The sequence below is a fragment of the Gallus gallus genome, chromosome 15, assembly GCF_016699485.2.
Source record: "Gallus gallus isolate bGalGal1 chromosome 15, bGalGal1.mat.broiler.GRCg7b, whole genome shotgun sequence".
Classification (NCBI taxonomy): Eukaryota; Metazoa; Chordata; class Aves; order Galliformes; family Phasianidae; genus Gallus; species Gallus gallus.
Genome location: NC_052546.1, coordinates 3,697,495 through 3,723,936, shown reverse-complemented (window position 1 = coordinate 3,723,936; position 26,442 = coordinate 3,697,495). Strand labels below are relative to the sequence as shown.

Here is a 26,442-nt window from a genome sequence, read left to right as displayed (position 1 = left end):
TGTCACAGAGGGAAATTTATGCTGCTGCAGAAGCCTGCATTAAGAGGCTGGGAGGAGAGCACAGCCCCATGGCTCTTGGGTGCTGCAGCGGCCAGAAGCTTCTCTGCAGTGCCAAAAGCACACCCATGGAAACGACAAGCTTTTGTCAGCACGGCTATCAAACACCAATAAAAAAGTAAAATCAAGACTCTACCTTGCTCACCACCACGGCTGGGTTTCTGTCTCAGATCTCCTATTGTTGTTGCCCCGGGTGTGCACAGGTGCATGGCATTAAGCAATTCCTTCTGCTCTGTCTTACGGTTTCCTCCCCTCTGCAGCTCCTGCTCAAGACCTACTGTCCTCCTTGCTAAAGGAGTCTGGAATCTGACTTCTCAGCTGCAGCTCTGTCCTTCCAGGGACAGAAACTCCACTGTTCTAAGAAAGCATAGACATCAGCAGTAAGATAGTAACGTGTTTGTTGAGAACTGAAGTTACCTCCAGATTACTGTTTGTTTTCCAGGCCAGATATGTACAAACCTCCCCTCAGGTGTTTTGCTTTGCATGATGAACAGCAAAGATAAATATAAGGACAATAAGGTGAAACTTAGTATCTGTTTGCTGGCATTAGGTAAACACAGGGCTAGCTCTATTAGTCCAATAGGTTTAATTACATACTAGAAATGAAAAGCACGTGTGGTTGCAGAGCTAGCACCTAATCTGGAGAGAAACTCACCCCCGAGTGTCCTGGCTCAAGGTGCACCATCAGCCCCATGGATTCAGGACATTTATTTGTGCTTCCTTAATTACTTTCTATTCAGACAAGCACCCACAGAAGTCTAGACACGCTTCCCAGCAGCTGGCATTGCATCCCATCAGCTGTGGCTGTCCCCACAACCAGAGCATTCCGACATCGTAGTGCTACATCATCAGAAAACACTTTCTGTGGCACAATGCAAGGAGCAGGGAGTGTTTATCCACATCATAGCTGTGCCTCGTGCAGGCTCCTGCCCGCCTCTCTCTGCTTACACGAACTGAACGCTTCTCAGCAGTGAAGAGTTGAGGCTTAATTGGCAGCTCTGTCCCACTATTTCCTACTACTTCTGGAATTGTTACAGTTTTATTTCCTCACTTCTCCTACCTGCCACTGCCTTGCAGCATAATAAGCTGCTCGCGACTGCGGGGTTTCCAGCAGCACCCCCAGCCTGCAGGCAGGACCTCTCAGCGTTGAGCAGATGCTCCAAACCCACGCAAGACGTGACCACCTGGGCCCCGAGTGAACAGGGAGGCCCTGCCTCAGATCACAAGCACTTGGAGCATTAAAAAGGGGGGGAAAAAAAGTACATTTTGTCATGTTGTGAGCCTGATCTGTTGCATTAGTGAAAAGACTGAAAGGCTGAAGCTGTAGTGTGTTTTTCAGTGCTAGTAAGTAGGGCTTTACATACCCTGTCTACTTATGCGTATCCACACCTTGTCTGTAAGTGTGTGTTCTTCCTTTGTTCAACACTTAATTATCCTGAGTACTTAGTGCCCATATCTGCTACTTGCAAATGAGGTGTTTCTAACAAGCAGACTTCTTTGAGGGGGCGGAAAGGGGGAAAGGGGAATCCTGAGATCAGTAGATCAAGGAAAATGGTTCATAGCTATCCCCTTTCACAGAAAACAAGTCTATTCCCACAGCTCCCCACGCCCCACATTGTTGTTGTTGTATTATCGGTGTGAGCCAGACATTGGCAAGGAGATGAGAAAAGAAAAAAAATGACAGGACATTGTAAGAGAATTTAATGAAGTGGCTCCAAATATTGTATCAAAATAAATGAAGTGAATAATGCAAGAGCTCATTCCAGCTCCTTTCTACAACAATAACTATTGTGTGAGCAGCACATCTGAGGAGATGGGGATGGATGGGTGAATACAAAGGTGCCACTCTGGCACATTACAGAGCAGGGAACAATGGGCAGCTTGAATTGCTAAATTTAATTTCAGTAATTCTTTGAGTCCAGATACTCAGGTAGAAAATAGCAGGTGATAAAAGAGGAGGAGGAGGAATTATTATCCTTTCTGGTCTCACTTAACTATTTTGATTCTGCTTAAGATGGAGGGAAATGGGCCGATTGCTCGCATGCATCTTTGCACTCCCGTGTGAGCCATGTGCACCTCGAGCAGCTCAGCTGCAGCCCTGACCCTCTGCCTGTTCACACAAGCAGCCCATGAGCATCCTTTGCTCCTGGAGAGAAGGATCTGCACTGCTCCGTGCCGCCCATTGAGCCTCTCCTAACCCAATTGCATTTCACTGACAGCTTTTCTTGCAAATTCCCTCTCTGCACAGCTCACGCTAAGAACCTTAATATTCCTGCAGATTCAGAAAGGGGATTTCCAACAAGCATTAGGAAAATTAAACTTCTCAAGAGCCGTCTCAATCTGACAAGCTATTCCTAGCTCTTCAAAGTACCGTAAGTGAAAATATTAAAGTGGGGGATGGGGAACTTGTAGTAAGCAAAAGATGAATTAAGGCTAGAAATGGGGACAGCTCAAGTCTGCTCTGCGCATACATAAAGCATAGATACACACAGATAGATGTCCATGTATTTTAACGCTTCCAGGAGAGATGACGCCCTCCCACCCTGTGCTTCCACCCAAAGCCAAAGCAGCAGCTGTCACTAATGAGTGGGGCATTTCCCTCCGAGATCGGTGCTCTGCAGCAGCACGAAGCATAGCTGAGTGCCATCCCCTCGGGCAGCGCGTGGGGAGCTGGGGATCCAAGCAGCAGCTGACTCGGTGCTAGACCAAAACAATTAGAAGAGATGATTAAAATCCTATTGCTCTTCAGGGGTTTGTGTGATTGTGTGAGGCCTGGGCGGGGCGATGGAAAAAAATCTTCTGGAGCTTTCATTTGCAGCCTGCCAAAAATGCCTCTTCAGCTGTGTGAGTTGGCCTTGCAAAAGAAACACTACCGAGTGCTGTTCTGAAGCTGTAGTCAAGCCTGGGGAGAGCTGGGCACAGGGTTAGATCAATAACTGGGATCTTTCAATACTGTAAAATATCTTGAGCTAATACATGGCAGCTTGATATTATTTAAGGCAGAAATACGGAAGGGGCAGACTTGACCTTGGCATCCTGACTAGCAGAAGAGAAAGCAATGCCAAATGCTAAGAGCAAAGCTATTGATTAGGATTGAGAAGGGCGACTGATGAAAGAAAGCTGTAAAATGTTACTGAGGGCAGAGATGAGCACAGTGATTTGGGTTCGGTGCCCGATGAGGAAAGAGCGGGTAATGGGTGACCTCTGTCAGTCAGCCAAAGTCTTTGCTGGAAAAACAGGGAAACGAGATGAGTACAGGTGGGAGAACCCCTTCCCCTTTCCTCCTATTAGTTTACACAGTGAAAACTGTCCAAGGAATGCGGCCCTGTCTCCCTCTGCCCATGTGGCTTTGGGAAGCACTTTCATTTTCACCATTAGGAAACATCAAATGCCTTCTTTTGAAGTGAAAGAAACTATTCAGGCCACAGCTCCAGAGCAGCTGATACCTGCCAGTCCTGCAGTGGGGTCTGCAGGCACAGCACAGGGCTGCAAGAAGGGCTGATGTGCTCTGCAGAATGCCTGGGCTTGGTGGCACACCAGAAACTGCTCTGTGCTTGGCTGCTGAGCATCCCCATGCAGGGCAGCAGCTGGGGCCCCCAGAACCAAGTCCAGGCACTGGTCTCTGTGTAACCAGGCTGAAACACAAATGTGCAGCAGCAGATGGGGGAATTAGCTACAGCAGAAAGCTGTAGCCATCATTCGACCTATGCTTCTGCTGAAGGGGGCTGGAGACTGCCTCAGAGTGTGCTAAGCTGAACACTGCTAATGGAGAGCACAGCCCCTCTACTACTATTTTTATTTCTCTTTCACTCTCTCAGTTCATCTAAGGTTACTGAGCACTGTAAAATGTTGGAAATGAAAATCTCTGTCACATTTGCAGGCTCCTACCCTCAAGAATGAGCAATGGAGCTCTTTGCATTGGTTTTGGGGTCAGTAATATCTGATACTTCAGAATACTTCAGGAATACTTCAGAATACAGAATACTTCAGGAAGTTCAAATGTAATTATGAGGAACAAAGAAGCGAACATGAATAAGCAAAGTCCCTGTTGCACCTCAAAAGCACACCTTTCTGGTGCTGGTATCAGTTGTTTGAGTTCTGCCAGAAGCTCAGGAACCAGACTGCTGAGATCCAGCTCTGCCACCTCACTCAGCTTTGACTGCAAAAGGGAAAATACAATGAGAAGCCTCATTTGGACCTACCAAAACTAGGAGGGGATGAGCTCTGGTGGATGGTTCAGGCAGGGTGGGTCAGTGCTGAACGTGTCCCTCCAGGCTCATGGGACGGTTTTAAGGAGACAGATGCAGGAACTTGTCTTATGCAATCTACCAGCCATCTTTAAAAGGCAACGGGAATATCTTAATGAGCATTGGCAGTACATAAAAACGGAGTAGCAGCGCTGCTTTTCCAGCCATTAATATTACATAGGTGGGCTGCTTAATTTGCTGTTCCTCACAGAGCCTGAGCAGAAAGCCTGCATAATGGAGGATCTGTTGACAGAGGTCTCCCTGTCAAATCAGCAAAGAGGAGGGAAGTGATCCCAATTCAGGTATGTCGGTTAGATCTTGGCCTGACTAGAGCTCCTGCTTATGGGCACAATGCATCTGGCTCTCTGCTCTTTTTGGACCCTTACTGCTGCCACTTTTGAGCTTCACCCATGAAAGCTTTCACCAAGAGGCCAATCAGAGCAGTAATGCTCACCAACTTCATGGAACAGAGACTTTACTCGCAGAGGATGAAGAGGATGGCTGATGCAGACCTAACAGCCATTCAGAAAGGTGCTTAACCACACACCCTGTGCTAAGCACAGAAGGAATCCCTCCTGAGATTCCTGCTTCAAACAGGGGCATTCTCTTCTACTCCTGGCAGTATGGGCTGGCAGTAATACACAACTGGTTTTATATGGCAGGCATTGTACTGTAGGCAATGAGATGAATCACAAATGCAGCACTGCAGTGCTCTGAAGCTGTGCATGGAAGGAAATACAGTGCTAACAATACACAGACAGAAATATGTGACAGAGCTCTTGGATTTCCAAGTACTAAATAAATTAATCTCTGAGAGCATTTTGAAATTGCTTGAGGCCTTTTCTAAACACAACATTTGGTGACAATAGCTGCTTGCCTGAGTTAATTCCTCAGTGATGCTTATCGGACTTAGCTTGATCGATACACACGTGAGTCCAGCCAAGTTCATCTCCTAAGTGACATGAAACTCTCCTGTGTTGCAGCACGTGGCTCCTTTACCTCTTGCTAAGGTTCCTCCACAAAGAAATGTCCCCACAGACACAGGGGAATGCCGGCAGGCAGTCTTGGAGAAGCTGAGCATACCCAGAACTGAACTAAAGTGTCTCTAGTGTGCTCATTTCATTTATGTCTCATTCATTATGGAAACGAGGTGTGAAAGTAGTTTCTAGAGCTACTTAGTGCAGGCTGCACATCAATTTAATACCTCTCCTGGTTTTTCAAGTCACTTACCTCCATAGAACTCTTGTTCCAGAACAACTATTTACCTGCATTTCTCAGACCTTGAATTTGCTGGTGTACTAATGCAGCTTAGTCTAAACCACCACATATATATATATGACTGCTGAAGGGGAAGCCTTTAAAAAGAAGAAAGACGCTGAAGAACCAGCTTACCTGATTTATAGGACAACTGAGATTCTACTCCTCGTATTTATGCATAAAGCATCTAAAAGGAAAAAAAAGCCAAACTGCATCAGACACGTTTCCTTCTGTTAAAATGCCTGTATCAGGCTATCAGTCCAGATACTCACATAGAAAGAGACACTCACATAAAAGGAGACTCAAATGTGAAAATAAGGAGGCAACTGCAAGAAAAAATATTTATATCACTCAGAGGAAGCTGCTTCTATCAGTAGGGCTCTTCAGGCTTGAGAGGTTGCCAATGGGAGTCACAGCTGCAAAATGTGCACACAGTACCTATATCCTACCCTCATTTATGACAGGGAGCAGAGTTTATCCCCCTTCACTCACCAAACAGGATTCTGGTCTGACTGCCTGAAACACAAGGTTTCACCCTTGAGATGCTTCGTGTGCAGAAGTTTTCACCTGAAAGTGCTGTGAGAAAAGCAGAGACATACATAAACACATAACATGACAGGTGTATATATACTTACATATGTACAACAATCTCTACAGCACGTTATTAATCTATTAGCAGATTAATTGAGTCTGCTTGCTTGTATGCTGACAGCCACAACCCACTCTGATTTCTCCTTGAGCTGAGCTCACACTCCTGATACACTGAAAAGTGTGTGTAGGAATGTCTCCGTTTGGTTGTGCCACAGATTTCCTATGTTTTTTTGGGCAAAACACTTAATCCCAGTCTTCTCTGTGTCAATAAGGAATCCACCTTGCTCAGAGCACTTTGAGATCTACGGACAGAGCACTCCAGTACTAAGCATTATTTATAGTATTGCCCTATGGATAATAGCAAGCTGCAGCTGTTAAGAGACGTTAGGGATGTCTGAGCAAGCAGAAAGGCATAAATCTGAATGTCAGTATCCTTAGCATCATTGCTAGTGGCTGTTTCATCCGAGGAGAATATTTCAGTGCTTTGTGCTACCAGATGAACTTGCTGTTAGTTCTCCACGTTCCCCAGAGGCGGCTAACACAGAAATCTGGATTTACCATTGCAGCTCATTGGTAAAGCAAGTCTGACAGCCTGCTTGCAGCATGGCTTGTACCTGCTCCTTCTGAAGGAGAAAGACTGGCCACAGAATGACGCTTTTGCAACACAACCCTGCACGCATGCGTGAATCTAATCTGCACAGACTGCTGGCTTGCTGAAATTTGGCCACCTTTACCCTGACCTCCATGTTACTGAGAGTGAATTTCTGTGGTCACAATTAGTGATGTGTAAAAAGCATCCAAAATAGCTCAGGAATGGGAAGCGAAACAGTGGGCTAGTGCACTGCTGAACCTGCTGGGAAGCTGCAGGGCTTTTCTGCGAGCCTGACGCTGCTTCCTACATGAGAGCACTCATCCAGAGCCAGCCTGGGCCCTGCCTTGTGCTGTCCTCACTGCTGCAGCCAGGGTTAAGCTTGCATAGGACTCAGTAATCCAGGCTTCCTTTTTTTCCCAAGCCTTGTGTGGAACTGCACAACCTGTATCCAGAACACAGACAGGTATTGATCTCCAAAGTCTTCACCACATTCGCCCTATTTACACCTGCTTACTCTCTTAGTATTGTTTTCAAATGCATTTAGCCAAATGCGGATCTTTCCAAACACATCCAGATCAGAAACTCACATATTAGACCCTCACATCAGGGATATGCATATGGATTTATCTGCATCTAGTCTCAGGCCTTGCAAGAGTGACTTGGTGCAAATATATTTGTTGTACAACGTGCTGTTGATGTTATACCTTTTCCCACCAGCACTGCAGAATGCAAAACTTTGTAATGAGATTGTGCCAAGAGTCATAATTCACCATTTCATGGGAGGACAAGTCTCCCTGCTGCTGCCAGTCTCTTTCAGGGTAAACGTTCTGACAGTGAAAGGAGAGAGGCGTTCAGAGTAGGAAAAAAGATGAAGCCACTAAAATGCAAATTTTATTCACAGTTGGCATATTTATAAATATATATATTACATTCTTACAATCTACAGTACATTCTAAATATAGAGGGATTCAATCTAAGTGTTTGTGGGAGGGTGGGTGTGTATTAAACAGAGCAACCTAGATTCAATGACAGAAAGAGACTTAATAATAAAAGGGGGGCAAGGGCTCACTCTGGAAAAGAAAGGAAAACTTGAAATATAAGCCAGAATTTAGTTAATGCTTTGGCACTTTGCCACTGGTCACTGGAAACCGCTTTTGGACCGCACAATAAATGCTGTGGTTTTAGGGCTGAAGGGTATACCAGACTCAAAGGGAAATCACTGAAATCTTACCGTATGTACATCCTTATCAGAGGAAAACAAAAGATAACCATCACTTCTGGGAGAAACAAAACGTTATCTACCAAGTTTAGCTGTTCAGATTTCAACAGTGTTGGCTGTGCAGCACTCCTCTGTGGCCCTTCAGTGCCCTCTAAACGTGCTGGGCAGGGGACTAAAGAAGCATGAGCAGAAGGAACAAAACAACTTGACCTCTCCCAGGGAAAGGGGCCGAACAAAGAGACAGCTGCTGTTTGTGTCTGAGTCCTGCACAAGTCATGCTTACCCAAGAGAAGAGCGGTCAACTTTGGTAAATGACAGCACGTAAAGCAGGTACCAGCGTGGTACCAACCGTGCCTGTGCTTGGAGAGAGCCCACCATGGAGAAGTGAGCGTGCCTGGAAGGGGAGGGAGAAGCCTCCGTGCTTCCAGATATGACTGATGCTATCAAGTGCCCTCAGGGTACCCGGCTGGGAGCGCTCCAGGGAAATGACAGGGAATATAAATTTGAAACAGGACAATCAAAGAAAGTGGGCTTTTAAAAATAGCTTCTTCCTCAAACTTTCCAAAACGGACCTTCCTTTAAATGAGTGGTATTCTGAGTACAGATTATATCTTCTCCTAATTTACAAATTAAGAAATACTGAAAATTGGCTGGCAAAGTTTATTACCTTGGCATCTACTTAAAAAGACAGTTTCAGTTTTAACTGTATATGTGTATCCATTCTCAGTGCTTGGGAGGCAAACATGCTGGTTTGTAAACAGCCCAGTTACTCCATTTTCCCCTTCAGATTCTTTGGAAACTCATGACTTTGCAGCTCCAGGAGCTGCTCTGCTCACATTGTTGATTTTCGTCAGCTTTAAACTAACATTCTCAGATGGACATGCCCTGCATGTGGCTTGAATGACAAGCTCTCTTTGTTGATCTATTTACTCTTAGTCCAATTTTTTTTGCTTTTAAACAAAGCTTGCAATATTGAACAGTAGAGCTGTACGAACTTTGTAATATCCAAACTGCACTGGAGTTTGTTATATTTATTGATTTCCTGGGACAGCTCAGAGAATGAGACCGTATTATTTTGCTAAGTTTTTTGTCATGTTACCATGCATCAAAAAATCTCACACATCTCTCACTCCCATCTCTGAGCACAGAGAAGACTTGCATTTGTATTTTAAGAGCTGTCCAGGATCTCTGCTCTCCCAGCTGCTTTTGGGTGGCTTGTAGGGGCTCCATGGAGTTATTATCCATCAGCTGATTCTTGTGATCAATGCAACATTTTGCCCCGCTACCCAAAATTAAAGGCAGAAGGTGAGTGAAAAACAAATGAACAAACAAACCAAAACAAATAGTCTCTTGTGTCTTATTACACATTTTCATGTAATCTCTCCATATAGTTTTTAAGTTCTTTGCACTCCCCCAGGTCCATATCCTGGCAAACCCATTTAATGTCATCTTCACTGCTCATCAAGATTGAGTTGACAGTTGGACATCCATCATCAGAGGAGATGGTGGTAAATGTGGTGAATTTAACCCGTTTCCTCTTAGAGGTAGGAGAAGTAGTCGGTTCACTTTTCTGTTCTTTCCCTTCAGTGAATGTGGACTCAGTAGACCTAAAAGCTTGTCCATTAATATTCTGGGGGGCATTTGTGTTGAGGAGATATTTGCTTTCTTCATAGTCCACTCCTCTATCAATGGCTGTAATACGTTCGTCTTGTTGAGATGAGAAATTTATGTGATTCTCCAGAAGTTCTGTCCTGTTGCTCAGCCCAACCCAGTCATGAGAGTGGCTCAGGCCTTCTTGTTCTTCGAAGGGAACTTGTTTGTTTCTGTACTTCAAAGCAAAAGTGACACAGTTGATAAGGAAGACCAGAATTGCCAGGCAAAAGACTCCCAGCAGAGCATACATTCCTATCTCCAGATCACTGAGCCCCCTGGGGGTCTGTACCAGGTCATTCTCTTCCAAATCCCCATCATTTCTTGGCAGATCCACCTGTGCAGGGAAGCTTGTGAAATCTATTGGGATGTTCTGCAGATGACTGTCATCATCCAGGAGGCTCTCTCTGTCTTCTTTTTTACTTAGAATAGACTTTTGAGTGGTGGTCCCTTTGCCTTGCTCTTGGCCCATGGAGGAGCTGTAATACTGGCCATCTGGCCCAGCCCTTTCCTGCAAAGTGGTTTTCTGGCGCCGATCACTGGCATGATTTTCTAGGTGGACACCAGCACCCCTGTGTTTACTATCGCTGATGTTAGGGTTGGCATCACTCTGCCCAAACTTCACTTTAATGCTACCACTTCCAACAGCCAGGATGCTCTTCCTTTTGGATTTCTGGCACGATTCACTGATCACCATCTCCACCTTCACCAGTGTCCCCTGGCCTTCTGTCTCAGCTGCAATCACAGGCCACTTGAACTTGGGGTCATGGTGAATGGAGACCACCTTCTCATCCAGAGATGTAGCTGATAAGGAGAAGTCTTTGGAGTCATAAATATCCAGGGGCATGACAGATCCATCACTGAACTGGATCCAGCAGCTGATGGCTGCTTCCTATTTTATATAAAACAAATATACACACACTCAGAATAAACATTGAGGGATATATGTTCTGTCCCGGCCTATTTCCTCCTCCTCACAAGATCCATATACCATTCATAACCAGAAAAGAAATTAAAAAAAGCAGAGCCAGAAAATTAATGCTAGGAGAAATACTAGTTTAAAACACTCATTGATAATAAGATTTCTTTCCCCAAACATGCTTAAGGGAGCTGTATCCCCTGGGCTCCACAGAATCTACAGCACCATAATAAATTGCATGTCAGAAGGCATTACCAGCTACTGAGATCATTTACTGTTGTGTATTTAAATGAAAAAATATATTGCATTATTTCTAAACTGCTTAAAATACAAAGTCTCCTCTGGTTACACACAACACATGTTAAAACACATCTAATACAGCAAATAGACCCATACGTGGCTTCACACATCCAGTCCTTGATTTCTGTCTCTCCAATGAAATGTTTTGTAGAAGCAGAGGAAACAGAGCAGTTACTTCTTGAGGAAATGGCCAGAGTAATTTTCATGCTTGTTAGCAATTAAAAGCCAGACAGTAATGAAATTTAATCCTATGTCCCAGCAACACCAACTGTGTACTTCACAGTACATGGAAGTTCATGGAATAGTAACTGGGTCAGACCTGGGTACTAATTCTGTATTTGTGTGTGCAATGTCTTCTGGGAACCTTGACTTTTAGCTTCTTAACTAAGATATTCTAAACAATGCTTGCATTTCAGAAAGCATGCTCTCACCCAATTCCGAAGGTCAGATCCTCTAAAGACTCTCAGGTCCTCTCAGTTTTGATTGGTCATGCTACCTGACAAAATCTTGGTGTTCACACACATATCACTTATGGGTAAAATTCAGTTAGCTCCACTGGAATCCAACTCCTGCTTTGGATGGTTTGACTCGCTCTGTTTCAGTTGTGATATCTGCACCTGCTTAAACACTGTAGGTTGCATACCAGAAAAACTCCTGGCTTGATGAGTGGATTCTATGGTGTCCAAACTGATGGGAGCTCTCGTCTGGATCAACTGTGCTCACCCTGCTCAGATGGACAGACAGACAGAAAACCAACCAATCCACTAAACTGCTGATAACCCTACTTGCTGGAAGGGCATTACCGGAGTCCTCTTTCTTTAAATAAACAGCTTTTCAGACAGACTGTATTTACATTTTAACCCAGCATACAGAAAGAGAATAAATATTTATCATTTTCTGTTAAATCATTTCCAGCACATAGCCGTTTACCTGTTCAAATCACAGAGGACAGGCCTCCAGTCTCTGGGGATTGTGTTGTGCATAATCTACTGGCCTGAATCCGAAATCCTTGCAGCCATAAAGCTCCCCGTGCTCAATGGGAGATTTGCTTCTGTCTCTATTTCAGGACTGAGCCCTAAGACTTTGCTGACACTGTCATAAATCCCGGCTTTGTGTTTATTAATCTTTGGATGTTTCTTGAAGGCTGCATAGAATTTATATCATCGGCTCTCATCCTCCCACTGTGTTGCTTAAACCTGCATAATCATTTAATAATTTTGCATCATTCTGCTTATAGGGATTGTTCTCTGGACATCATGTACTAAGTGATGGAAGGAATCAGATGTCTTTCAAAGTGGAGTCAGTCCTCAGAGAGCAGAGGGTGCACAATTCCTTGCTGGTTTAATACTGATCCAGCGCCGTTCTGACTGTAGTCCTCAATCAAGAGAGGGACTCATCCGGACTCCATTTCTGGGAGCTGGGCAGCATACTGGGACTAAATGCCATCAAACACAGCTTTTGGGTTGATTTCAAGGTAGTTTGTTTAACTCCCCATGTCAGCAATGGATTAGCTCACTGGCCTTATTTCTAGCTGCCTGGCATTGATTTCTTAACTCCTGGAAGACTATGGGAGCCTGATTTTTATCACCCTATAAAAATGGCAGTTCTGCATTATTTCTCATCTTGCATCCCAAGGATAAGACCCAATGATGAATTAAAGCGTCTCAACAGTTGGCCAGATTTCAAATGTGCATGCCATGCTCATTTACCTTTAAAGCTCAGATCACATTTAAGAGTTAAGAGCCCAGTGCATCCTTGACATTAGTCCCAGAGTGATGGGTTTGATAGAAAAAAAAAGTTTAAATTTAAAATGTAGACAACAGCACAAGGACAACTATCGAGCAGGACCTGCTGGAGAGGTGATAAAGCCCAAAAGCCCTTAGTATTTGTGCCAGCATATGGATTTCAGATCTGCAGGAGCTTGAACAAGGCAAAGTTTTGTTGAATCACTCTTAGCACCAGAAGACAAAAGAGGAGAAGTCTGGTATTACTCACAGAATAACCCCATTGCAAAGGTAGGAGCAAAAGTAACAGACACTGGAGAGAAAACTCTCCCATTCCCCTTTGTCACGTGTCAAAATTCATCATGCCCAGGAGAGCCTGCGCAGATCTGACTGAAGAGAAAGGGGACATCACACAACAGTGATCACTGATAGAGGGACTAAGAATAACTGGGAAAAAAGATTTATGTACTTATTTATGTTTAATCATGTATCATATTCTAGTAATGACTTAGAATGAAAAGGCTGTTCCCCAAATACTTAACATGGTAAAAAAAAAAAAAAAAGGAAGAGTCTGGCACTATGCAAAATACCTTCTTATTTGAAGATGGACTTTAGAACTGATTTAGCTGCCTTCGACAGGAGGCTGAACTCAGCAATGCTGCTGGCATCATCTCCTCTGCTGTGACAGGAGCTGGATAGGACAGAAAGGGGTGTGTGTGTGTGTGTGTGTGTGAGGTGACTTCTGTTGCTTATTTATGACACATCATTGAGTTGCATGTGTTATGCAAGGGCTGCAGCCAAGACAGATGTGGCAGGTTTGTTTGCTGACTTGTGTTGTTTAGACTTTGCTATTTTTGTGAGATCTTTGTTTTTCTACTAGGGCACCTGATGGTCTTCATTAAAAAGTGCCCATAAAGAAAATGTTTTATTTGTATATTGTTAATAAAAATCTGCTTGATTCTCTCAGCTTTAAGATTAAGTGTAGTGAATCAGAGCAGCATCTTTTCACAACAAAGTACATGTGAACAGTAGTACCTGTTTTGGAGACTGGAGCAGCTCTTGTGCTACTGCTGTAGCAAAGATGGCCCTATTGCTTCCTGGGCTGAGCTGCAGAGAGAGTGACAATCCAGTTACCAGCTGCACTCCCAGGTCAGTTATTGTCACCTTCTCATCCAGAACTGTCACTGTCTTCTCAGCCAAAATAGCATCTGAAAGTGGGGACAAGATCTGAAAAGAAAAATCAAAAATAGCTACAGCCATTCTGCATAGCACCAAGCAAAATGGTGATGCAAAGCTATTGTTACACAGACAAATGCTATTAGCTCTTAACAGACAGACACTATTAAAGTACGATGAAAAAAGAGCTAGTCACATTTTATATGTCTTCTGCATCAATAGGGTACTTATAGCATCTTTTACTACGGTAATTGTAATCAGCTATGCTATTCACATCTCTGATATGATAGCCACACCTGTTTCAGATATATTCAATATTTTAAATGCAATCTTTATGTGAAAAGCAATTATTTTTTTTAATGTCATTGGATAGCATGTGAATAATGCAATCTATAGATTTACATACAATCCTTAGAATAAACAACATTATTATCTATTCTATTGAATATTACTACAAGAAACAGTCACAATACTGTATACAGAATTGACAAAGAAAACTTGTTTTGGTTAATAAAGTATGCGTGGAGGTCAGTGCACTGACATATGACACCCAAAGATATCCATTAGCAAGTAAGTTTAATTTAATTATACAAGGCATTCATTAAATGGAACTTGCTCTCTGCTGTTTGCCATTGGACTTTTCTTAAGTCATAGTCTCAAATCCCATTTCTCCAAACCTGAAAACGTGTGTTATCAACCACTGTGGTGGTTCTTTTCTGGTTTGACAATGAATGCATTTGGAGATGTAACCTTTTTTTCTTTTTTTTTTTTTTTTAACTGTAATTGAGTAATTGAGTTGCTTTTGACGGGGAAACTGAGGCACAGTGGCATTTACTGGTCATATTTTTGGCCATATTGGCTGAAATTGATGAAACAAAATCTGTGCCTCTGGAGAATATAGCTCAGATGTCACTGATTGGTCTTTTAACACCACTCTAGAAGTGCTTGTTATTATTACTGCTTTATGTGTATTCTGAAATGTACCCTAACATTCATGTTTTGTAACACTGCTTGGGCTCAAAACGCTTGCAGGGATTCACTGCCATGTGACTCAGCCTTGGTTCCTCAGCCAAGTTAACTTTGACTCTACCCCTTCCTCTGTCACTGTAGGTTTTGATAAGACAGATGTTCCACCAGCTGCATGCCTCGTGCTAGCCCATATGTTGGCTCCATGTTCAGAAATGGCCTTAAACAAAAATAACCGTAACCTGCACTTACACAGGCTGGGCTAGATTTCCTAGGACTGCAGTCTGCACATTTCATGGCACAAGACATGAATAGAAAACAATCCTTTGTCCTCCAGTCCTTGCTGCAATTGTGCTCCCTTCAGAAATCTGTCTCCAGTGTCTGTTGCTAATGCAAGAAGCTGCATTACACCCGATCAGCACATTGGTTCAGAGGCGACGGGTTAACAGAGGAAAGGGAGTAAATAACTGATTTTTCCTACCTGAATTGTTGTCATTCCAAGCTCCTGCCCAATCAAAACCTGTCCGTCCTGTAGCTTAGCAATTCTCGGCTCCTCCACCTGCATGAAGTCGCTCACCAGGTCGGTGATGTCGATCTGCCAGTCAGAACCCAGCAAATAGCTCAGCTGGCCGCCGGGGTCTGGGGCTTCAGCCACAAACTGTGTGAGGACCCGTACCATCGCGTGCTGGTACTGAAGGGCACAGCCTCTTCCCTTCCGTTCGTCCTCTTCTTCATCATCGCTGTCCCTGGCTGGTCTGGTGGAATATCAAGAGCCAAAAATTAACACAAACTGATGCTAGGGGAGTTTGGAAAGGGAAAGTCATTGCTGACATTATTCTGTTGCATGGGTGGTGGAACAAAGAGCTGCTGCCCCCCCTCCATTTCACCAACCTTGGAGCTTCACTGCTACGTTGTCCTCTTCAAATCTCTCTCATGCTTTCCAAACTTAAGTCCTTACTTTCAGGACATCTGCACTTTTTTTGTTCTGGATCTTCCCATAAACATCTTGGTGTTGCCATGGAAATCTCCTCTGTCTGCACCTACCTACATATCTTTTTCTGTGTGGCATTCAGGCTGAAATCCCTTTTCCACAAACATCCTCACCTCTCTGCTTTGATACTAACAGGAACCTGGTAATAAGTGATGCTTTCATCAGCAGGCGAGAATGGCAAGTTCCCACTTTATCCATTTGTTCTTCTGCTTCTTGACAACACTGACAGCCTAGATCTGCCTGCATCCATTTGCCATCCTGTCCTCACATATCTATGGGTGCAGACAGCAAACTTAAAGCCCTGCTCTCGCAGAACCCTGACTATGGGAGGCTGCTCACTGTCACTTGACCCTACAACACCAGTGCAAAATAAGTATGCACCAACTGTGCCATTAAGAAAGACCAAATTACCTGGTAGGAGCTGTGGACCGGGTGGGAGCCCGGCCAGAGCTGGTCTGTGTGGGTGCCTCCTGCTGCTCCCATAGCCAACCCTGCAATAGGCTCTTTTTGTCTCAGTTCCTGGCACTATAAACAGAAATTGATTTCCACTGAAGGATCATGCAACCTGCAGCTTCCATTTCCCTTATAAGACCAGTGAAGTAGCCTATTGAATAAATGTCCGGTGACCTTCAAATTTACACTGGAATTGCATTAAGGCCAAATGAGCATGTTCAGATCCACTGTTTCTGACAGGTCTTTGGCAAGTGCACAACCCAGAATGAACATCCTCTAATGAAACCTACCTCTTATTAGAGATGATGGGGACTCTCCATCCCTTGATCTGATTTAGTTCTGTGTCAGAGACCTCTATCTGCAGCGGGAGACGAGGAACCCAGACTGTCATTTCTAAAGGGGCACTCAGATGCTGGTAAGTAAAATTAACTATGACATTCACTTTGCCTTTCATTTCCTTCCCATTGACAAAGACATAGTCACACCTGTCAGAAACCTGGGAAAAAAAAAAATGGAGGAAGAAAAAAAATTAATGAGTCTCCTCACAAATTATGAAGTACATCACAAAGTGTGTGGGAGGAAGAAAAAGAATATAAGTTTAAACTGGCTCTGAGTTCAGAGGACAACTAGGAATAACAAGAAGAATGCCTTGTGGGCTCTTAACAGCCTGGGTAATTTAGCATCATTTTAACAGGTAGGCCTTCTCTGCTATAAACATTTCTAGTATAACTTGAGATAAAAGAACACCTTTCTGTCCTTACTTCCTATTCCATACTAGGACTGTCCTGGGACAATGGTACTGAGATAGGATTCCTCTTTGTCCTTCTCCTTGACTTTGTGGGCTGCCCACAAGGAATTCCCCCCACCCTGTGTTGGGGGAGGAACAGGTGGCTAATTGCCTGATTGTGCAGTTCAGTAGGGGACAAATTTATCCAGTCACCTCTGAACTGGGACAAAGAGTTTTTTGCTATGGGTGCCAAGCGTGGGGTGATTGCATCAGCCCAATCCTAATCACTGGATTAGCCCCTGGGAAGGGGCTCACACTGATGCTCAGTGATGTTCATTGGGCCAAACAGCTCCATCTTCACTGCAAGCCTGACAAAGGTCTTACACACCGTGCTGCTCAAGCTAGTCCTGATGTCACTTTATTTATTACCTGCAGCTCTGGACATCAATATTGCTGAGAGTTACTAAATCTCACTCAAGCAATTTAGCAGCTATTGCAAGCATCTAGGTGAGCTGACAGGACCTGTTCATTACGGCTAGTTAAAATATACGAGTAAATGTACACGTCAAATAATTTATTAACTACCACTTTACCGTGCTGATGATCTGAAGGAATGATCTATTAAAACCCTGAACTCTTTTCACAATCCATTACCAGCCAGGCCATCTATTCCATTCTGTGGATGTATTTAATACTTCTGACTCCAGAATGCAGTCTCATCCTCATCTGAATTTAATGCCATTTTCTACTTTTCTGTTTAAGTGTTAAATAAATTTAAATCGTATTTGAATATCAACAGCTTTTGTGGGGTAATTTGCATTTCTAATATTATTATCTTTAAACAACAACAACCCCCCCTTGCAGACAGTCCATAGCAAATCCATTTCCATCCTTGCTTCTCTGAGCTTAGGTAATATACAAAAAGGTTATCGTGACTCTACCAATGCCTCCCTTGCAAGCAACAGCTGTCTTAAGGTCAAAATCTTGCAGCTGCTGTTGGTTTCAGCAGGAGAATATTGAATTTATTTACAGCCAGAATTATGTTGTTAGGGATATTCTCACTTTAGCTGGTCTTACAGGAACTCTTAACAGCTCCTATCAGGATCCAATCTCACTGTGCTGTACAGCAAGAGAAGCCAGTTGCTGCCACAAAAGCCTCAAGGCATGGGTGAATGTACCATAAGGGTCTCACAGAAGGCTGGAGCACAGAGTAACAGCCGTAATGCTGATCTGACCTGGCTGAGCTGAGAACGAGGGTGCAGAACTGTGGGAGAATCCTCGAGTGAGACTGCAGAAACAGCCATGGGAAAGGCTGGAGGCATGAGTACATTTCCCTTCAGGGAGAAGCAGGGGAGCAGACAGTGCCCCTGCATCCTTACAGAATGCACACTAATGTGAGTGTAATACACAGGGCAAGAAGTACATCATACTTCCCACCTGCAACAACACCAGAATGTCCAGCAGGCAGGCACAGAGCTTCAGGCAGTGCCTGGTACATCTGCTCCTTCTCTCACCCCATATTAACTTGCTTCTGCAAGTGAAAAACTTCAATTCCTTGCTGGCACTGCACTTATCCTTGTTGCCTTTTTCTATTTTAAATACTGCTCTCAGACCAGACAACTCTCCCACGTGCCATAAAGCAATGTCTGCTGCTTTCTATACCTTTCCTCTTTTCCCAGGGCTGCTGATTTCTACCAGTGAGGCGGCTGGTTAACCTGAAGAGGAGGTGGCCCTGAGGAAAGCAGTGAGCCTGGGGCTGATTGCCCTGAGGTCCTTTACCTGCCTTTGTGAGCAGCAGGTTGGACCACACTTGTAAGTGAATGGCCTGAAGACAAAGATTTTCTTCAGTGCAGCACAGAGCTGACTAATAGTTTTCAGTGCCTTGCTCACCACTTCTGCTTTCAGCCAGCAACACCTTGTATTTGTGAATCCTAGCGAGCTAACGCATTTGGCAATTAAATGTCCCCCTGGGTGATCAGCCTCGGGCTGAAACCATTTCCTGGTGATTTCAGATGCCTTGCAGCACAGAAATCCCAGCTGAGGAGTCCTCTGCAGAGCAGAGCCCCAGGCACCACAGCCCTGCTGCCCAGCCCTCGTGCAATAGGGCTTCTGGCAGGACACCTGCCAAGTGTCCTCCCTCTGGGTAACACTTCCCTGTAGGAGCAGCAGCCTTGAAGCATTCCTGCACCACGCAGGTGGGGTTTGGCTGTTGCTTTCATTGGGCTGCCTGTGTGCGAAGAGCTGCAGCAAGGCTGAGACTCTCCCAGGCAATACAGAGAACTGCTGTATTACTCCAGTAAATGATGGGAATCCAACTTGGATTTTAAATTCATTAATGCTCAAGCAATAGCAAGAGAAAGAACATTTGACAGACAAAGAGACTTCAGCTTCAACTTTATCAGAGGTTATTAGAAAAGGAGAGTTAAAAAAAGAATCCAGCCCTAAAAACCCACTGTATGAAAGATTAAATTAATACCATGACCTTGTGCTTTCAAGATAATGATTTATAAAACAATCCAATGGTCAGAGAAGAAAATGACTGGGCTTGGGATCCCCACTTACTCCCGTTTCCCTTTCTGTAAGTGAAGACAGCAACAACTATGAGCTCATTCAGCTCCCAGCCAGCCCTTCACTGCTGGAATGAATAAGCATCACTGTTCTGCTGCAGTTTGCATGCAGTCCTAACAGAGCAACATCAAAACATGGTGCAAAATACAGTACATTTTCATAAATCCGGCCAGGACATTCAGAAACAGGTCATCAATAGAAAGGCAGATTAGCCGTGCCTGTGTTGCTGCAGACACATCCGAACCATTCATCTTCCAGCACAAGAGAAAGAGGAAAAAGATGTAGAGAAGGAAGAAACATCGAGCTCCTCTGTCTCTTTTGAGACCGAGTTTTCTAAGCTGTTTGTTAGAAATGAGTGCAGATTTTGTGGAACGAGCTGGACGGGGCTCAGCCGCGGCTCGGCAGGACAAACACTCACACGCAGAGCAGAGCAGAGAGCTGTGAGCGCAGCCCAGCAGCTGGCAGCCCCAGGCAGCCCTGCAGCAGCATCCCCAGTGCCCTGCACCCCCGGGCTGCCCCACGTCACACTGATGGGGGCACACAGCAATCCTGTTGCTGCTGCTGCTGCCTTTTCCGAGCCTGTTTGTCTCTTCAATCTGAAATGGATTTCCACCCATCACTCTGTCAAGCAGCTCCTTTTCTTTTGCGTTAATTCACATAACCAGCCTTTAACCACCAACCCTTCCTGCACCGCAGCTCTTGCTTTACACGCCTCACCACACACAGCAGCAATGGCTGTGGCTCAAGTTTATTAAACGCATGGATGGAGCGGCTGCACATACCCTGGGATGTGTGTGCACGAGCGTGTGAGCAAGTCTGCACTCCATCAACAGACAGCTCCCCAACAGCCTCCTATTAACTACAGAGCTGCAAAGGCTTTGCTCCCAAACAGAAAACTACTAAACACACCATAAAATGCAATGGGAGCTACAAAGGGGCTGGAGCAATGTGCAGAGAAAGGCGACGTGTTGTGGTTCCAAAATGCGGGGACCCCCACCATCAGTCCTTTCCCTTTCCCCTGCCTTTCAGTTCCCACCTCTCAGGGATGGTCACTCCATGGTTCTCAGGAAAGGTGGAAAGGGCTCCCGAGGGAAGGAGTAGATTTTCTTTTCCCACTAATGTAGTGCTGGAATACATCTCTGCATGCTGTGGCTGCTGTAATACAAGGACATTATAATGCCATTAAATCCTTCTGGTGCTGTGCTCCCTTGCTAAAGCCTTTCTGGGCTTTGTGTCACAGGGGCCTTTCACACATCTACGCTGAGCTGCCTGCTATTAATTAAGGGCAGCTGTACTCACAAGATGCTCTGCAAATTCTCTCAATACATGGGGACGGTGGGGACTTTCATCTCTTAAGGGAGATGAGGTCTGAATGGCTTTTTTGGGCACAAACTTGGTAGGATACAAAAGCACTTTGGGATTTGCTGGGCTCCTGCAGCTCCACCTCTCTTCCTTACATCAGTGAACAACTCCACACACACATTTAATCTCCATGCGCTGGGGCAGCAGAGGTCAGAGGTCCCTTATTGGCGGCATAGCACAGGATTAGGACTTAGATTGGTAGGAACGCCGTGTCCATACCAAGCACGTGGCTCTGTCGAGCTAGATGTCGAGTTCAATCATCAGCACTATCAAATGTGCAGAAGGGGATATTTCAGCTGTGCTCAGCACTGCATTGAATTCAGCCTCCCAGCCCTATTCTCTGAATGGGAGCAGAGTCAGGGAACTGCCGATTCCTGCCACAAAATCCTCACTGTGAGTATTCACTCCTCAGCCCCAAATGCAGTTCTGTACATCCAGAACTGTGCCCAAAACTCAGCTAGCAGCCCTACAGTGATGCTACTGCATCACTTGAACACACAAACTCTGTCTCCTTGGCAAACAATCATTGACCAGAAAGGAGGGGTTACTGCTGCACCAAGGCTCTTCTTTATTATGTTTACTTAAAACGTCTGTTTGTGTTATGTGTAAAGATGCCAGCACTCTCTCCTTCAAAACACCCTGCATTCTGTACTCTTCAGGTGTGATCACAAGAAAGGGAAACGAGATTTTATTAATTTATCCTCATTTCACGGTTTGAGAGACGATCTATGGAAGAAAACATTGAGCCCTTTGAAGCAGAGCTGCAGCCAGTCTGGGAGAAACATGGAAAGAAGCAATAAGGTTCCTCAGAAATCACACATCCTCCCTACCCACTGCCTCCTGCAGCGTACATTGGTCCCATCCCTTTCCTAAAAGCATTTTACTGCTCTTCCCATCACACTTTTGAAGAAGGCATCTCTGGTAGATAGGTATCTCTGTAGCTGACTATTCCTTCACAGCTATATACTCCATGTGAGGTTTGGGCTGAATAGCAACCAAAAATCTAAAAGGAAAGAGGGAAAGGGAAATGTACACCATAATTCCCAGAAGAGGTACACAGTATTTCGCCATTAGTCCTCAGAAATAACTGTAACAGTCTTCTCCCACTTCATTATCGTTACTAAATTCCCATGGGACAACAGTAAAATCCTTACAGGAAACTGCTTTTCAGCCGCAGTAATTGTTGGACCTCTTACAAAGTCACAGCTAATAAGTCTTTGAAAATAAAACTCATCTGGAGCAGTTCTAGTTTAGGCATTTCAAGGGTGGCCAATTAGGAAAGCAAGTCTCTGTATTTTGGAAACACTTTGGGACTCTGCCTCCAATCCATGCTTCTGCAAGTGCTCCTTCCCCAATGCAAGCGCTCTCCATTTTTAAAACATGCTTCAAGCACAGCCCTGCCACCTTGGCAACCTCATGGTATCTCTTCTGATTTAGCACTGCACACATTTTCCTTGGTCTACCAGCATAAATGGTGATATTTAGTAACGTAAGTTATGTTAATGAGTCCTGCCTAAATCACCGCTGTCAGAAGAAGAATGGAGGAGTCCCTTATAACCATTAAAAATGAATGAGGAGGGAAATAAATAAGCAAAAGCAGCTCATTTGAGCTATAAAAGACTCCAGAACACAAGCTGTGTACCAAGGTACAAAAGGATGAGGCTGTTATTAGCTCCATAAGTCACTTAGAAATGACTCAGGGGAGGCGGAGCCACATTTAATCACCCGTGTTGGAGGAGTGCGGTTACCGCGATAACCCACTACAGCCTGAAATTAGGCAATGCAGATAAATGGCTGCAATGAAGCAGCAGCAGGGGGTGTAGATCTGCCCTAAGCCCACTGTATGTCTAGAGATGGGAGATGTCCTGGTCTGGGATTTTGTGAGGACCCGGAGGATGCAAAATCACCATCCTGAGATCCAATGGTAGCAGTGAGCCATCCTGGACGTTGCTGGAAGTAGGAAACACTGAACTGCTGCACTTAAGTAAAAATCCCAGTAGCTCCTGTAATGAAGGTGCACACCTTCAAAGTGTCCACACTTTTTTGCAGCAGTTTTCCTATAGCAGCACAGCACCAGAAAATGCTGCTATCCACAACTGTATCTACCGTTATTACCCAAATGCCTTCCTAAGAGCTTGTTTTCTGCCACACATCTCCATAGCATCATGCTGCAAGCATTCCTGACAATGCTTCAGAGGAAGTTCAGCAAAAAACAGACATTAGCAATGAGATGTGCAATTGAAGAGCGTCTCTGATCCTTTTTTTTTTTTACTGCACTAATCCACCTGAAGCACATTATAGGTGATACTGATGAAGAGAGCTCTGATGCCTATTTATTTCTAAGGAATTTTTAGTTTGTTCTACAGCTCTGTGGCAAGTATCAATATATTATCCTCAGCAAAATATACCTGAGCAAAATGTAAAATAGCACATTTCAAAACGACTTACAATTCTGGGCAAACATCCAATTCTAGCTGCAAGTTTAATACTTCTTTTGTGAACGTTATGGATCTGACATAACGTTTGCAGTGTGTTGGTGTAACTAACTGAAAATCCCCTCATTAAAAGTGTCTCCGAGGAATCAACTTAAAAAAAAATAAATTGAGATTTGGAGTACGTCATTTTGGTGGATTTTTTCCCTCCATTGTTGGCTCTGCACTCACTTCCAGTGCTAAGAGCCGTCAGATAGACCTTTATGCAGTGGGTTTACACAGCCTTGTGTTTCTCAAGGATGCAGTGAGAGAAGAGCAGGTGACACCTGTAGGAGCTGCTTCTTCCTTGTCCTCACCGAGCTGTGGGTCTCTAGGGGACGTGGGGTGGTTCCTACCCCCAGGGCTGGCAGTAGGGCTGCCTGCAGCACGAAGCCTCACTGTAGGAGGGCTTTCAAGACACCTATATTTGGTTTCATTTTTGGGTCATGAAATCCAGTTTCATTTCAATTTCAAATGATTAAAATTATGTAAAAATACCATGAGATCAAGGAAAAAGTTATTTTAAAGTGAAAAAAAATCAAAACATTTCACTTTGGAAATGTCAAAACAAGATGTTTCTTTGACACAACAGGAACCTGCTATCGTGTATTCTTTTTTCTTTCTTTCAGAGATGAAATTCCAGAGAAGTTAGCATAATTTCTTGAAACTGTTTTTACAGAACGACAAATTCTGACAGGATATATCCTATCAAATTTTCTCCAATAAGCTTAATCATCTGGGGCCACAACTCAAAGCAAAACCATCACAAGAAAACTCTGCTCAATTAAAATCCAATCACTTCATGCAACCTGGAGTATCTTCAGAGAAATGAATAGTGCTATTTTCATTTGCTGAAAGGGGTGCAAATGCACAGGACAACCTTTCTGGAAGTCTGGGATTAATTCCCAACCCACACTTACAAGATAGCTGTGCATAATTTATCGAGACTCGTTCTCTCAAGGATATTGAAATCTTTACTCCCATTGAACTCAGGGGAATTTGGTGGTTAAATCTCTTTAAGAATCTGGGCTTGAATCAGCTTGTGATGTATTTGTAAAATGAGGAATACTCTCCCCTTGTTTTACAAGGATTTTGCAAAGCTTAATTTATAAGAAACAAGGTGCTGGGGTTACGCAAGTACATCTTTATACTGCTTAACATTTCTCTGCCATTTGAGAACAGTCCTTCCCTTTTTCCACCCATCCTAGGAACCAGCAGCCAACGAGAGCCCTCCACCAGCACAGCACAGCTTGGTGGGATGCACCACAGGGTCCCTGGCAAGCAGGCAAAGCCAAGAGAAATCAAACAGCTTCATTCACTCCTGCTGTCCTCTGCTCCTTCTGTGGCTGTGGCCATCCCTATTGCTGTTGGCTGCTCTGCCTTCTCTGCTTTCCAGCTGGAAAAGGAAGGTGGTGCCTTCCTGCCCACCTGCTGCTCCTGGTGTTGGGAGAGCGGGGATCAGCAGGAGGATGCTCCGTTAAAAATCAGTGCTGCCAGCACGCGGTCAGCAGGAGGATGGAGCGGCCTCAGCGCCTGCTGCCCTACATCATGGGGACATGGGGATGTCAGTGCTGGCACATAGAAGTGCCAACGTGCCATTAGACAAGTGCTGTCTGACGGCTCGCCAGTACTGTGGGCTCAACCCACCACCTCGTGCTTAGGTTTTAGAAGCCACAGTTGGCTGTAACAAATGTGACAACGCTTTCTTGCCAATGTTAATGAAGTTACAGCTTCCTACCTCTCTCCTGATCTGAAAACCACATGAACTCCGTATTGCTCGCTGTGGTTGCCCAAGCAAAGCAGGAGAAGAATGATAAACACATCAAGTACCCTATGGTTTGTCACTACACCGAGAATGGTATTTCTCCCCTCCTTCCAGTAAAGCTTAAAGAGGAATAATGGCAGTAGAACAACTATGCTTCACACTCACAAAAAGAAAGGAGATGCTCAGGCTGCATTTATGGGTGATAAATACTGGCTGCGGAGTGAAGGAGAGCCGATGGAGGGACAAATAGAATGGACCACACACTGACACGGAACCACGGAACAGATAGACTCCCATTGGTCAGCTCAGGTCAGTGAAGCAGTGCTGGGGAGAGGAAGGGAACTGAGGCACACAGAGCCTGAAATAGCCCACTGTAAGGGCTCTGTGCATCATGCATGAGAGTCCCCTTTAGGGAGAAGAAAATAGGCAAAGCCACACGTGCAGGGATCTGAAAATACACAGGGAGAGCAAAGTGCTTCAGATGACTCCTACATTCTCCCATGGCAGCTGAGGGAACATAGGATATGCTGAAACTCATCACATGTGGAAAGGGCAGGTTGAAGGAGCTCTAACATGCCTAAGGCATCACATAATATTTGTAAGCAAGCCAAGAAATGGATTCTAAAATCCCAGGGCTCTTCTAGAAAGATGACTTGTTATTCAGAACCAGAGCACCACTCTGCCAAGGTAAGCTCTGTTCTTGGGGCAGGTGTTCCCTGCCTGCTGCCTGCAGGAGCACCGTGCTGGTGCTACAGCCTCAGGCTACTGCCACCTCCATGGCTTCTCAAGGCTTCAGCAGCCATGGGGACCTTTTCTTTTTGGGTGATACCCCTGCAGTGTAACAGCATAGGCAGTTGGAAAGATCGGACTGTCTCAAACTCTGCAATATTTACATAGTACAATATTTCCATTGGCTATGGTGAGTTCTCTTTTTTTGGCACTGCCATCACATATATTACAATTATGTTAACAAGCCTGTCCTAAGGAACTCCTATTTTTCTCTTTATTACCCTGAGACAAACTTCCAGTCATTTCTCATCTACCCTTACCCGGTCATTTTTGATAGACTGTACAAGTGCAAAGGAGAACTCTGCTTCATGAGCAAATTCAAATGACTATTACATTTATGCTGCTCTTAATGGCATAGGTGAGATGGAAACAAAGCATGCTCGTGCTGAGCAGTGTGCAATGCAGCTCCCCCACACACCCAGCTGTGCAATGCAGGATCCCACAGCCAGGCAAGACATGGGACTGAGCTCCCTTATTTCAGATGGCACTTCCAAATCAGGAGGTCCCTAGCTCAGTTCCCAAAGTCCAGCCTAGATGACAGTGTTACAAACATATCTTCTAATGAACACCGGTAGACAAATCCCCTCCTCACCAGCTGACCAGTTTCCACCCTGAAAA

General features: G+C 44.6%; 1 protein-coding gene across 5 annotated transcripts in view; it reads right to left on the bottom strand.

The window, feature by feature from the left end:
• Positions 1-7,613: 7,613 nt before the first annotated feature.
• TMEM132D (transmembrane protein 132D) overlaps positions 7,614-26,442 on the bottom strand; it is a 192,741-nt gene continuing 173,912 nt past the window's right edge. For all 5 annotated transcript variants that reach the window (XM_025155705.3, XM_025155707.3, XM_025155708.2 and 2 more), the window contains 4 exons: positions 16,433-16,638; positions 15,180-15,453; positions 13,592-13,783; positions 7,614-10,505 (listed from right to left, as the gene is read on the bottom strand). In XM_025155705.3, the coding sequence (XP_025011473.2) occupies positions 9,324-10,505; positions 13,592-13,783; positions 15,180-15,453; positions 16,433-16,638 (1,854 nt within the window). In that variant the 3' untranslated portion in view covers positions 7,614-9,323. The remainder of the gene's footprint in view (positions 10,506-13,591; positions 13,784-15,179; positions 15,454-16,432; positions 16,639-26,442) is intronic.